The 12,820-nt window shown below is 49.5% G+C and overlaps 4 protein-coding genes across 4 annotated transcripts in view; 3 read left to right on the forward strand and 1 right to left on the reverse strand.

Moving 5' to 3' along the window:
• The window catches only part of TREMEDRAFT_65776 (uncharacterized protein), a gene marked incomplete at both ends in the record, with an annotated part of 2,535 nt that extends 914 nt beyond the window's left edge, over positions 1 to 1,621 (forward strand). The window contains 2 exons of the mRNA XM_007007866.1: positions 108 to 262; positions 310 to 1,621. Of these exons, the coding sequence (XP_007007928.1) occupies positions 108 to 262; positions 310 to 1,621 (1,467 nt within the window). The remainder of the gene's footprint in view (positions 1 to 107; positions 263 to 309) is intronic.
• A 3,783-nt stretch (positions 1,622 to 5,404) lies between these two features.
• Positions 5,405 to 6,889, reverse strand: TREMEDRAFT_65778 (uncharacterized protein; the record flags this gene model as incomplete). Its single annotated transcript, XM_007007867.1, has 2 exons — positions 5,405 to 5,809; positions 6,488 to 6,889. The coding sequence occupies 2 exons, from the start codon at positions 6,887 to 6,889 to the stop codon at positions 5,405 to 5,407; spliced, it is 807 nt and encodes a 268-aa protein (XP_007007929.1).
• A 3,505-nt stretch (positions 6,890 to 10,394) lies between these two features.
• Positions 10,395 to 11,291, forward strand: TREMEDRAFT_65779 (uncharacterized protein; the record flags this gene model as incomplete). The annotated part of the gene is given in 3 exon segments (XM_007007868.1): positions 10,395 to 11,095; positions 11,122 to 11,141; positions 11,161 to 11,291. The coding sequence occupies 3 exon segments, from the start codon at positions 10,395 to 10,397 to the stop codon at positions 11,289 to 11,291; spliced, it is 852 nt and encodes a 283-aa protein (XP_007007930.1).
• A 347-nt stretch (positions 11,292 to 11,638) lies between these two features.
• TREMEDRAFT_65780 (uncharacterized protein) lies at positions 11,639 to 12,490 on the forward strand (the record flags this gene model as incomplete). The annotated part of the gene is made up of 1 exon (XM_007007869.1): positions 11,639 to 12,490. The coding sequence occupies one exon, from the start codon at positions 11,639 to 11,641 to the stop codon at positions 12,488 to 12,490; it is 852 nt and encodes a 283-aa protein (XP_007007931.1).
• Positions 12,491 to 12,820: the final 330 nt, after the last annotated feature.

The raw sequence follows: 12,820 nt of genomic DNA on the forward strand, positions 1-12,820 counted from the left end.
TCCCCCCCCCCCAACGCCATCATCGCTGCCGCGCCCGCTCTGCTGCCGCTATCGCTCCTGGTGCCGCTGCCGATCGTGCTCGTGCCGCCGGTCATGCTCCCGCCGAGACGGTCGCTGCTCCCCACCCTTCTCCCAGAGGGGAGCCTTCGCCCAAACGGGTGAAGAGATCAATGCGGGAAGAAGAGTACTTGTGGGAGAAGATGAAGTCCGAGCATGGTCGTTGGATCGCGGTTGGTGTCGACGAAGCGTGTGATCGTTGCCGGTGAGTCCACCTATTCGTAGTACGCCGAAGTTAATCCTGATAATTAGTAGACGTGAGATTATCAAGTATAATCGTCCAAACTGGCCGTGCCTCAAGGCAGTCAGACCACACAACAAGGCCCTCCGTTGTGCTTCATGCACGTCTGGCCCCTGCTCCTTCTGTCCCGTTTCCTATGCCCGGGACATCCCGCCCCGTCCCTTTGACGCTTCTCCTCTCCCCCCTCCCCAGACTCCAGCGTCTGTCCCCCGTTCGCGGGTACCGTCTTCGTCTCTCCGGTCGGTTCGCCGTACTTCGCCGGACCTCCGCCCGTCGCCTCCGTCGCCGTCGCCCTTCGCTCCTGTGGCCGGCCCATCACGTCTCCCGGCTGTTCCTCCTTCGTCTTCTCGCCGTCCTTCGGCCTCTGCTCCTTCGGCCTCCCGTCCTTCGGCCTCTCGTCCTTCGGCGCCACGTCCGTCCTCTCCAGTGGTAGCTTCTCCTCCGGCTCACAGCACCCAAAGTCGGCGTCCTTCTGTTCCTCCGGCCTCTTCGGCGGCCCCTCCCGTCACCCCTCCCTCTGCTTCCCAGAAGACACCGAAGTCTTCTTTAAAGAAATCAAAAGGGAAATCTAAAGGGAAGGAGGTTGCCTTCAATGATGGTGATGTGGAAAATGAAGATACTCAGCGTGCTGGTCCCTCTGCTCCCCGGTTGTCCCTCGTCCACCCTCGTATCTCCCTGGACGTCCGTATTCCTGAGGACGAAAAGGAACTCGCCACTTATCGTTCTCTCGTCCTCGGTCTCACTACTCAGCTCGAGGCCGCCCGAAATGATACATCTCTCCTGCTTGACTTCTCTTCTCGTCAAGCTAACGCTTTAAACAATCTTACTGCGGCGTTAGTAGATGTAGTCAACACTGGGGCTCTGGACGACGAAGCAAGGACAAGGTTAGCGGCCGTCTCTCGCCGAAGCCTTACTGAGATAGCCGATGTTCGCCGAAGACTGTTCGACACCCCCTTCCTAGTCACTCCTATGGCGTATGAGCCACCACCGTCCCTTGACTGGTTAGGTCGCCGTAGTAATTCTCGTGTCCCAGCTTCCGCCCAGACTGCTCTCGACCTCCTCAGTCTTCCCTTCGAGTGTCTACGGACCATACGTTCTCTGTGGAGGACCCCGAGCATGCAAGCTGCTCGAGATGTCCAGGACTTCGGTGACTTCTTTGGGGCTATGAATCGGGCATGGAATGCTTCTCTCTCTACTGCGTTCCCGTCTGAGACTCTCGATCTACCTTCGGTCATCGGTAGCCTCCACACCAATCCCGCGGGACCGAGTAGATCGAAGGAGAAAGGAAAAGGAAAAGGTAAGGGTAAGAGTAAGGACAAGTGAGCGGTACGTAGCTGTAATCCTATGTTGTATGCAGTACGTTCTATCTCCTAGCCCTTCGCAGTCGCCCTTCCTTCGGCTTAGTAGGGTGAAGTTCGTGGAACTTCGCCAATATGTCATCAGCTCCATCGACGTTCTCCACTGGTTCCCATGATACTGAATCGTCTGTTCCTTCGTAACCTAACCACTCTACCAAGTACTCTAACTTCCCTGACCTCTTATTTACTCTAGAGTCCACAATATCCTTTACCTCCCAAGACTCTCCCTCATTGTCTACTTCTACTGGCCCAGGTGGCTCAGCTTGCTGACCAGGAAATATTGGAGGGTGATAAGGACGGAGCAAGGAGACATGGAATACATCATGGATACCTGCCATCGTTCCTGGTAATTCCAATTTACAAGCATGAGAACCTACCTGCCGTACTACCTTGTACGGCCCACTTTGCTTAACATCTAACTTCTTCATTGGTCTCTTCGTCTTAATATTCTCTAACGACAGCATCACTAGGTCTCCTTCCGCGAAGTTCGGCGTAGTCCGGTGTTTCCTATTGTATCCTTCGGCGTACTTCTCATTAGCTTTCTCAATTCCTTCGATACAATCTTTGTGTATTTCAGTCAAATCTTTTACCACCACCGTAGCAGCGGGCACTTCGACCTCGCTAGCCTTTATCTCTTCAGCCCAACGAGGGTGATATCCATAGTTCGCATAGAATGGGGTTTTGTTTATCGCAGAGTGCTGGGTGTTGTTGTAAGCAAAGCTAGCTCGAGCGAGTAGCTTTGACCAGTCGTTCTGCTGATAGGAGGTGAAGATTCGAAGATACAGTTCCAAAGACTGGTTGGTTCGTTCGGTCTGTCCGTCAGTCTGTGGATGATATGCAGTAGAGAGATGTAGTCTTATTCCGAGACTATCGGTCAAATTCTTCCAAAACTTGGAGGTAAACTTCGATCCCCTGTCCGATACTATATTCTCTGGCAACCCATGCTGGGCCACCACATAGTCCAATATCAACTCTGATAGGCCGGCTGCGGTTAACTTCGTCGTAGTCGGGATAAAAATGGCCCATTTGGTCAACCGATCCACCACTACCAGGATGGAATTATATCCATGGGAATTTGGCAGCTCCTCGATAAAATCCATCGAGATGCTAGACCAAGGTTTCGTAGCTACCTCCAGTGGTTTAAGCTCCCCATGAGGTTTCTGTCTGTTAGTCTTCACTCTCTGACATACCACGCATCCAGCAACATAATCTTCGACATCCTTCCTTACTCCAACCCAGACATAATCCCTCAGGACTAGTTCAAGGGTCTTCGCCGAACCTGGATGACCGGCCAAGGCTGAGTCATGTCGCATCTTCATGATCTTCAGCCGAGCATCGGCGTAGTTCGGCACATAAATGCGATCGTCGAATGTGAGGAAACCTCTTGAGTTCCACCCCCCACGAAGGATTAGAGGAGACCGCGAACTACGGCGTAATTCGGTGATTGATCCTGGTTCCTGCACGTTATCGTTACACGTAGGATGAGAACACTCAGCGCAAACGACTCCTAATAATTCTTCTCTGACCCCTTCTATGTCTTCGTCCTCCTGAACTCCAAGTACTAGATCCATAGGGTCCACAAGATCATTTTCCTTTACCTCCCTTGTCCCTTGCAATGCTCGAAGGAGGTGACGCAACTCCGACGTGGTGGCGTCAACTTCATCGAACTTCGGCAGACCTTGGATAAGGTTGCTCTCTTGTACCATGGTACTTCCTTTCCCGGAATGATAGTCCGCCCGTCTAGATAATCCATCTGGAAGACTTGCCTGGGTTCCTGGCCGATAAACCATTTTAAACCTGAAGTTAGCTAGCTCCTCTACCCACCTACCTTGCCGAGGACTGAGTTGTTTCGGTTCCATCCAGTAGGTAAGGTTTAGATGGTCGGTAAGTACTGTGGTTTCCACCTGCAATAATAAGTGTCTCCTTCTTCTGAAACCCTCCACTACAGCGAGGAACTCCTTTTCTCCTACCGTATAATTCAGTTGAGCTGTGTTGAAAGCACCAGACTCAATAGCTACCGGGTGTTCTTGACCAGCCGTGTTGATCTGCGAAATTATGAACCCCCAGCCGAAGAACGACGCATCTGTCTGTAATATCGTCTTCAATGTAGGGTCAAAATGGGCTAACACCGGCGCAGTACACATCCTAGCCTTCAACTCTTTGAAGGCTGACTCCTGTTCGACTCCCCATACAAATGGTACCTCCTTCCTTGTCAAGTCATTGATAGGTCTAGCAATCTTCGAGAAGTTGGGGACAAAACGCCTGTAGTAGCTTACAACTCCAATGAATCCCCTTGACTCTCGTAGATTCTTAGGACGTGGGAAGGAAGTGATGGCATCAATGTATTCTGGGTTCACCGATACACCTTTAGAGGATACCACGAAACCCAGAAACACCACCGAATCTCTTTCGAACTCGCACTTACTAGCTTTCACGTACAGGCTCGCCTTCCGCAGTACCTCAAAGACCTTCGCCGTAGTTCCTCGTAATTCCTCCAACGTATTCCCATAAATGAGGATATCGTCAATGTAGACCACGACTCCATTCCCTAGTAGCTCTCTAAACACCTCATTTAGGAAGTGTTGGAAGACCGCGGGGGCGTTTCGCAGCCCATCACGAACAACCAGAGATTCAAACATACCATACTGTGTCCTGAACGCCGTCAGGTGTTCATGTCCCTCTGTCACCCTCAACAATTGGTATGCTCCAATTAGATCTAGTTTGCTGAAATACCTTGCTTTTCCAAGTTCTTCGGTAATTTGACCTATTAGAGGGAGAGGGTAGGCATCTGGTATGGTCGCTTCGTTCAGTTTTCGATAGTCGATGACCATTCGCCATTGTCCTTCGGCCTTCTTCGGTATCATAAACATTGGTGAGCCGTATGGCGAGTTACTTGCCCGAATTCGGCCAGCGGCGATTTCGCGATCTAGTATGTCTCTCAGCGCGCGTCTCTGATCTTCTCCTTGAGCATAGAGGGAGGCGACCTTAAGGTTCGCCCCCTCCTTAAGCTCAAACTTCAAATCGTAGGACCTTGAAGGGGGAAGGGTCTCTCCTCCCTTCTTCGGATTAAAAACGTCAATGTACTGGTGGTATTGTTCAGGAACTACCTGGAACAACTCGTCTTGTCCTCCGGGCTCAGCTCTTCAAGCTCATCTTCGCCGCGGAGGTCTATCGCGTCCGTCAGAGTCGGCAGCCCTATGGCCGCTAACTTCGCCGCACTTGGTGGGGTTGGGATGGGAAATTTCACCGAGTTGTCTCTTCCATCAAGGACAACCCCTTTCCTTCCTCATCCAATCCCACCCTATCACAACATCTGCGTCGCAGAGCGTTGTTACATCGAGACAAACAGATCGCACTTCGGCGTCCTTCGTCAAACTAAATCCGACTTCGACAAACTCGGTGATGGGTCCAGCGACACTCACCGAGCCGTCGAACATGTGAACGGGTACGCTCACCTGATATCGCCTCTTTTCTACACCTATCTTCGCTGCTGCCTTAGGGCTTATATATGAACAAGTAGCTCCAGTGTCCCAGAGCGTAGTTAGCTTTATTCCATTAATGAAAATGTCCGATTTAGGTTGATCTCTGGAAACGGAAGGGATGAGGAGATGATTATCGGCATTGCATGAACAAGGGGTACTGAGTGGTGTATTTTTGTATTCACAATCCTCTGGCTCCATCAGCTGTGTTTCTTTTATGGGTTTGGGAATGGTGGCCGAGAGAATATGGCGGACCCGCCGAGCCTCGCCTACTGCGACAGGTCCTCTTCTTTTCCCTGGTCCTCTTCCAAATCTACTTCTCCTCCAACCGCATTCAAGTTCCTCCTCTGTCCGAGAGGTACTGCGTTCCCTCCCGATCCTCCACCACGTTCTCCGAACTTCCCCCCCCATGGAGGCAACAGTCCAACCTTAACCTTAGCCTCCCTTACAGGGCATTCCTTCAGCCAATGTCCCGCTTCACCACACTCGGTACACTTCCCCTCCTTCCTCCTTGTCTCCCTCAGATCGGAGCTCGGCCTAGGCCATCTTCGGCGAACTTCGTCGATGTTTGGCGGTGTACTCTTTACCACCGTCGACATCATAGCCGCCTGGACACCACCCTGCGCCGAAGGTTGCCCCTTTTCCCATTTCTTCTCTTCTTTCTTCTCCGTCCTCTGACTTTCCACCACTGTCGTTGTCCTTATCCCTCCTTCCCTTTTCCTCTCTGCCTCCTTCTCCACTTGTCTCCTCCACAGGCGGTTGTCCAAGGGAATCACAAACTCCAATAGCTCTTTCACAGTCCCAAACGATCTACCGTGTCTTGCAATTTCATCTAGAAGGTGCGATTTTAGTCCTTTCTTGGCTCGGTCAACTAGGTTTCCATCATCAGACCACTTAAGAATCGCAACATGTCGCTGGAAGGCGGAGAAGTAGTCCGAAGCAGACCCGGTTTGCTTGAGGTCGTTAAGTTGTCGGGCCGCAGTTCCTTCTTCGTCTGGATCACCAAAGTTAGTCTTGAGGTACTTAACGAACTGATCGTGTGTCGTGAGGTACTCAGGAAGAGGTCTTTTGGATAGATCGGGCTGCACTGCAAGAAGAGGTGTTTCGCGTAGATGAGAGATCATGAAAAAGACTTTCTTAGTGTCGTCGGGGAAAAGATGAGAGTTCAATTCGAAATGTACGTCGCACTCAGACAGAAAGGCGGTTAACTTGTTCCGATCTCCTCTCCAGAGGTCTGGGTTAGGTAGCTTTATCCCCTTCCGTTGTTCGCCCACTACGCTTGGGGTCGCCGAAGTTTGCCGTCCCATGGCGTACCTCACTCCTTCTGATATCCCTTCTGCAATCCCGCCCACTGTATCCCTTTCTCTTCTCTGTTCCCATTCCTCCCTACGCCTTCTCTCCTCAATCATGTCTTTGTTCATATTCGCCACCATCTGCATCAAGGCCAACACCACCCCTTGTGTTCCTTCTTCTCCCAAGTTCGCCGTACTTCCAGTGTTTTCTCTTGGGCGTGGGGTTTGGTCTGATCCAAGTGGGGATCCCGCAGGTGGGAGAGCATTAGACGGAGGAGAAGGAGGGTTAGAAGGCACCGGTGGAACGAACTCATCTCCTTGAATTGATCCCCCCACACTATCCTCCACTCCAAGGTCCTGCCCCATTGCTCTGCTAAGCTCCTCCAATGCTCTCCTCTCGTTCTCCTCCATCCTGTCTCCATCCCTACTCATCCCTCGTGTAATTCTTCTTTCTGGTTCCATATTATCTTTGTACTTCTCCGAGGTTCGCACGGGTCGTCGGTAAGAGCGATCCTTGATACTGTCACGGCTGTCGAACAACTATCTTCTAGTAGACCGACGGTCGACGAACCTCGGCTAACTTGACGCTTCTAAGTCGATGTCTCACCCAACCAGGAGGGCGCAGACGTCGAAAGGAGTGTAACTACGGCGTACTTCGGCGTAGTTACTCTAACTGAGGTTTTATTCTACTGATGGCGATGTATCTCGATTGTATATAGCTATCTCTATGTCTTTCACTACTGACAACAATCAAGGATCGCTGAAGAACTTCAGCGATCTTCTCAGCTAATATTATCTACTCCTCCTAGACGTTCATCCAACCCTCTCGCGCTTTGACGTACTTCAACGCACTTCGTCCAACTTCCCCGAGCCCTCGGCCATCCTCTTCCTCCTTCGACTAACTCCGCCTAACATCGCCGCACTTCTGCTCCCATTGTCCCTACTTAGCCTAACTCCGCCTAACATCGCCGCACTTCTGCTCCCATTGTCCCTAATTAGCCTAACCCCGCCTAACATTGCCGCACTTCTGCTCCCATTGTCCCTACTTAGCCTAACCCCGTCTAACTTCGCCGTACTTCTGCTCCCATTGTCCCTACTTAGCCTAACTCCGTCTAACTTCGCCGTACTTGGTGTCAGAAGTCCTGAGTTACGTGTAGAGTAAAGAGGTTAAGGCGTGATGGGGTTTTGATGGCCAAAGGAGGGTCATTGTTGGTGGAGTAATCGAGGTGTCACGACGTAGTTCGTGACAGTCCTCTGGTCAAAGTGAGGAACCCATGATGATTTATTACTCATGACCAATGCATGAAACAATCTTAGGCTTTTATATGAGCATGTAGAGAACGTCCCCCTCTACAGATGTGTAAAAGTTTCAGACCCAAAGGTGGAAAACTGACCGAGCTGGGAGTGATGTCCTTCTACCCCTTCTCCCCATGTATGTCTAGTCGTTCCATGGCCATGAGTTGTTGTTTGCTGGATGTTAGGTTGAGCTTTCTACTGGAAGGGGGTTATCGAGGGTGCTGAGAGCGATGGTCAGTGTTTTAAGATTGTAGCTACTCTCCTCTTAATTGCAGAAAGTGATGAAGTTGAAGACCTTGGTCAATGTCACGGCTGTCGAACAACTATCTTCTAGTAGACCGACGGTTGACGAACCTCGGCTAACTTGACGCTTCTAAGTCGATGTCTCACCCAATCAGGAGGGCGCAGACGTCGAAAGGAGTGTAACTACGGCGTACTTCGGCGTAGTTACTCTAACTGAGGTTTTGTTCTACTGATGGCGATGTATCTCGATTGTATATAGCTATCTCTATGTCTTTCACTACTGACAACAATCAAGGATCGCTGAAGAACTTCAGCGATCTTCTCAGCTAATATCATTTACTCCTCCTAGATCTTCACCCAACCCTCTCACGCTTAGACGTACTTCAACGCACTTCGTCCAACTTCCCCGAGTCCCGGCCGTCCTTACCCGTCCTTCAACTACCTCCGCCTAACATCGCCGCACTTCTGCTCCCATTGTCCCTGGTTCACCTAACTCCGCCTAACTTCGCCGTACTTCTGCTCCCATTGTCCCTAGTTCACCTAGCTCCGCCTAACTTCGCCGTACTTGGTCTCAGATGTCCTAGGTTACGTGTGGGGTGACGAGGTTATGACGTGATAGGGGTTTTGATGGTCAAAGGAGGGTCATTGCTGGTGGAATCTGAGGTGTCACGACGTAGTTCGTGACAGTCAAGTGTATGAGGAGAGTGGAAAGGGGGATAAGCCATGTGGTTGCCGCGCCTAATCTTGTGGCCCGTGCATACCTAACGGCCAATCACGTGACAATGTTGTGCGTGAAGAGATTTCGTGTTGTGCGCAAAGTTGGCTTCCTAACTACGTGGTACTGGGGCGTCAATGTCTCACTGAGACAGGGTACTTGTCGGGGGAACTACGGCTAACTACGCCATAGTATTACGTCGAGTGGTGAACAATAAGGTGATTGTCGATGAACTGCAGCTAACTTTGCCGTGGTACGTTGAACTGCTCGGTGGTAGCTCTCCCTGACTCAATGGTTGTAGCTACTGAATATATCTCTCGCTACTGACAACAATCAAGGATTGCTGAAGGAGTTCAGCGACCTGTAAACTATCTATACTTCTCCTCTCTTCTCATAGAACATCCCTCAACTCCTGCACAGCCTTGCGCTCAGTCCTCTTTACTCAACTTTGCCGTACCTCGCCATATCCCCGATATCCTACCCCCTCACTTCGACTAACTTCGCCTAACTTCCCCTACTCTGCTCTCCCTTGGTTTCCTCTCCTAACTTCGACGTAGTTCTCCCTTAGGCGGGATTGTCGTGGCAAATAATCCCTAGGTTCTCGTAGCTTCGTCGTAGTTGGTCTCAGTGGTTTGGGGTGGTGATGGATAGTGGTTCGGTGATGGTGAAAGGAGGGTCGGTGGTGGTGGTTGTCAGAGATGTTATGATATGGTTTGTGACACCGGCCGTTTATAGACCAATGTATGATCTCCTAGCCAAAATACTATGAAAACATTCTCTGTAACTTTTGACACCAGACTGTGATCATGCAGTCAGTCAGCCAGATGTACAATATGTACACTGACACGCGGCGCCGCGTGACATCATCCTTTTCCCATCAAACGAAGTTCCTTTGGACATCAGTTCGCCACCAACGACCCAGTTCTCATGAACTTCATCACCCATGAGGGTATTAGGAGGCTAACTTCGTCAAGGGCGAAGTTAGTCATGTAGGAAGTTAGGGAGTTATGAAGTTAGGGAGATACGAAGTTAGGAAGATACGAAGTTAGGGAGGCACGAACTTCGTCCCCAACGAAGTTCGTGAGGTACGAAGCTCGGGACTTCGGGTTGAACGAAGTTCTGCGTCGACGAAGTTAGGGAAGGACGAAGTACTTAAGGGCCGAAGTTCCCAGAGATCTTTGACGATCTCTGGTTGTTGTCTTAGTGATAGAAGTTAGTAAAGTACAAAGTTATTACACCCAGAAGTTATTGTCACCTATTTCATATCTCGAACAACGAAGTTGGTAAAGGTTGAAGCCCACGAGGTTATTGGCCGTCGGTCGTAGGAAGTTAACGAAGAAGCAACCCTGTGACATACACATTAGTAAAACACCAGGGTGCTCCTTTTGTCTTGTTGAAACCTCTGGTGCATGAGTTATCCATTCTTCTCTTGTATACGGATACTCAAAGGAGGTGTTTCCACGTGAACGCCATAGACGTCATACAATCAAATTGTTCAAGCCAGTTGTGAAAGGTGTAAGTGAGTATCAATCTGTTACATGTCAGATGTGTGACAAGAGCGTCGACGAGTGTGACTACTTAATAATGTCCATTTTTCTCTCTTTCTTGATGCAACCTCTTTTTGACCCTTCACATAGCAACAGTCACTTAATCAGTTGAATTATTTCTCGGCAATATCCCTAAAACCGAACATCAAGTCATCATATATCAAGAATGAGTACCACAAGGAAATCTCAAGGAAAAAGGTATGAGGAAGTTCCAGGAGAGGATTACGAAGACTCCATACCCGGTCCTTCCCAATTTGACACAAGGTACGAGTTTGATATTGAAGAAGGGGATGCTACAACGCTGACCTCAACTCATCGCTCTAAGCGTTCAAGCGGTGCTAGGTCCCGAAAGCTATGTGACTCGTTACTTTCCGGCTCGGGCAAAGCTCTAAGATCAGTTGGTCGTAGTCTTGATTGTTCTCAAATGGGACCAAAGGGTTTCGTATGTACTGCCTGTGGCTCAGTTTTAGTAATCGCTATTGGTATTGTTGGACTCACAGTCTACACAATTTCGGGAATCCTGGAATCCAATCATCAATCCCATTTGAAGGGTCTCACTCATGAAACTCAAGAATGTAGACCTCCGTCCGAAGTGCAACAATCAATGTTGAAACTCGGTGGTCGATTTGGTGTAACACATGTATGCTGCCCAGCGAGTGTGGACATGCCAAATCAACCGGAAGCATCTACAACTTGGAATATGACTTCAGAAATGAATATAGCTCCTGGAGGTGAAGGAGGTGAATGGTTATTGGAAGGGACTGGGAGGATGAGAACTTGTAGGTCTTTCAATGAGGAGGAGTGGGAGATGTTCTATGTCGCCACGGGCTTGAATAAGACCATAGTGGAAGGGTCCGAGCGACCAGAGTATCAGACTGACCCTTGACAGTCAGGTGGTTGAGGGGTCAAACCTGTGAGCGGAAACGCAATAGGTTGTGAGCAAGCTCTTTACCGACACTGTGTCAGATTCTGTAACATGATGAGTATGCAAGTGTTTGAGACGGCTTTTGGAAATGTGACAGGTCCCGGTCAATTTGTTTACATGGACCAGGTCCACTGGTAAAATAATGGAAGTTTGACCTTGCTTGATGTTCCTTTGCATCTCAGTACACATGTGTATGTTCCAGCCCCATGTTACAAGTTTGGCCCTGAAACTCTTGCTCTGAGCTTTTCAGACCCGTGGTGGGAATTGAATGCATATATAAACCATGGTTGAATCCAGGTCTAACCTCACCAAACCTCCGTACTCCACACACATCTCCTATCCCACATTGAAAACTCACCAGCTTTTGCAACTAAGAAACCTTCTTACACCAAATATCGTCCTCTTGGATCATACAACAACAATATTCACAGCTCAAAGACCCTAAACCCAGTCAGAACACTTTTTGTCTACCATCATCATACAATATGTCAGTCCCTACCCCACCCCAGAGTCCAATTTCCCTCTCGGACCTCCTCCAATCCATCCGATCCTCCTATTCCGCCCTCACTCCTGCTGCCTCAAACCTCATTTCCAGCTACTTCTCTGCTCCCTCAGGCCCTGACCTCCAAGAGAGTTCCAAACAAATTGACGCAGACCGCATTGCTCTGAACAATGAGGTTCAACGTCACACAAACCGGACCTCACTGATTGATGACTGGCGTACGCACGGGTTGTCAAGTTGGGAATCCCTCTCACAGGAAGTCCCAGACTTGCCCCATGCCTCAAATTTAGGAGATGGTTGGACAGAAGAACAGAAGACATTTTGGCAAGCTTGTGTAAGACGAAGAAAAGGTTTGCGTAGTGCTATGACCCAATTGACCGATTTGGAAGGGAGAATCATGGGCATCAGTGGTATAAATGAGGGGGCGGTTGGGAGTGCTTTTGGACCTAATGTGGAGGTGAATGGAAAGGGGCTGGCAAGTTTTACGTCTTATGATCCATTCTTGCCAGAAGAGGATGAACAGCTTGATGATAATCAGGGTACTTATGATGAGGACACAATGTCAGTGGATCAAGAGGATGATGATGATGACGACACAATCTTAGTGGATCAAGAGGAGGATGAGGAGCACACCATGTTGGTGAACGAAGCAGAGGAAGAAGAGGAAGAAGAGGAAGAAGAGGAAGAAGAGGAAGAAGAGGAAGAAGAGGAAGAAGAGGATGAAGAGGATGAAGAGGATGGAGAGGATGAAGAGGATGAAGAGGATGAAGAGGATGAAGAGGATGAAGAGGATAAAGAAGATGAAGCGGAAGAAGAAGAGAGTGAAGTGGACTAGCAAGAGAGTTAGTTGACATGTTGGAGATCAAATACACTGATGAAGATTGAGATGACCTCAGGATAGGATGGAAGAGTAAAGACGGTATGAGATACTTACATGACCAGATACATCTTCGGATAAACCATACTGTACCAAGCTAAAGATGTGTCGCTTCTGAATTTCGCTTCTTCTCCGGTCTGCAGGACATGTGTCATCGATAGATAAAGTAAGTACTGCACCGAAGATAGTCGCTTGAGATCGCTTGATTTTCCTTTGAGATCCATCATCCTACATGACCATTATCAATTGTCATACACGTTTCAATTTTTCCATCCCCCTCGTAGGCCT

The sequence above is a fragment of the Tremella mesenterica genome (assembly GCF_000271645.1).
Source record: "Tremella mesenterica DSM 1558 unplaced genomic scaffold TREMEscaffold_16, whole genome shotgun sequence".
NCBI lineage: Eukaryota > Fungi > Basidiomycota > Tremellomycetes > Tremellales > Tremellaceae > Tremella > Tremella mesenterica.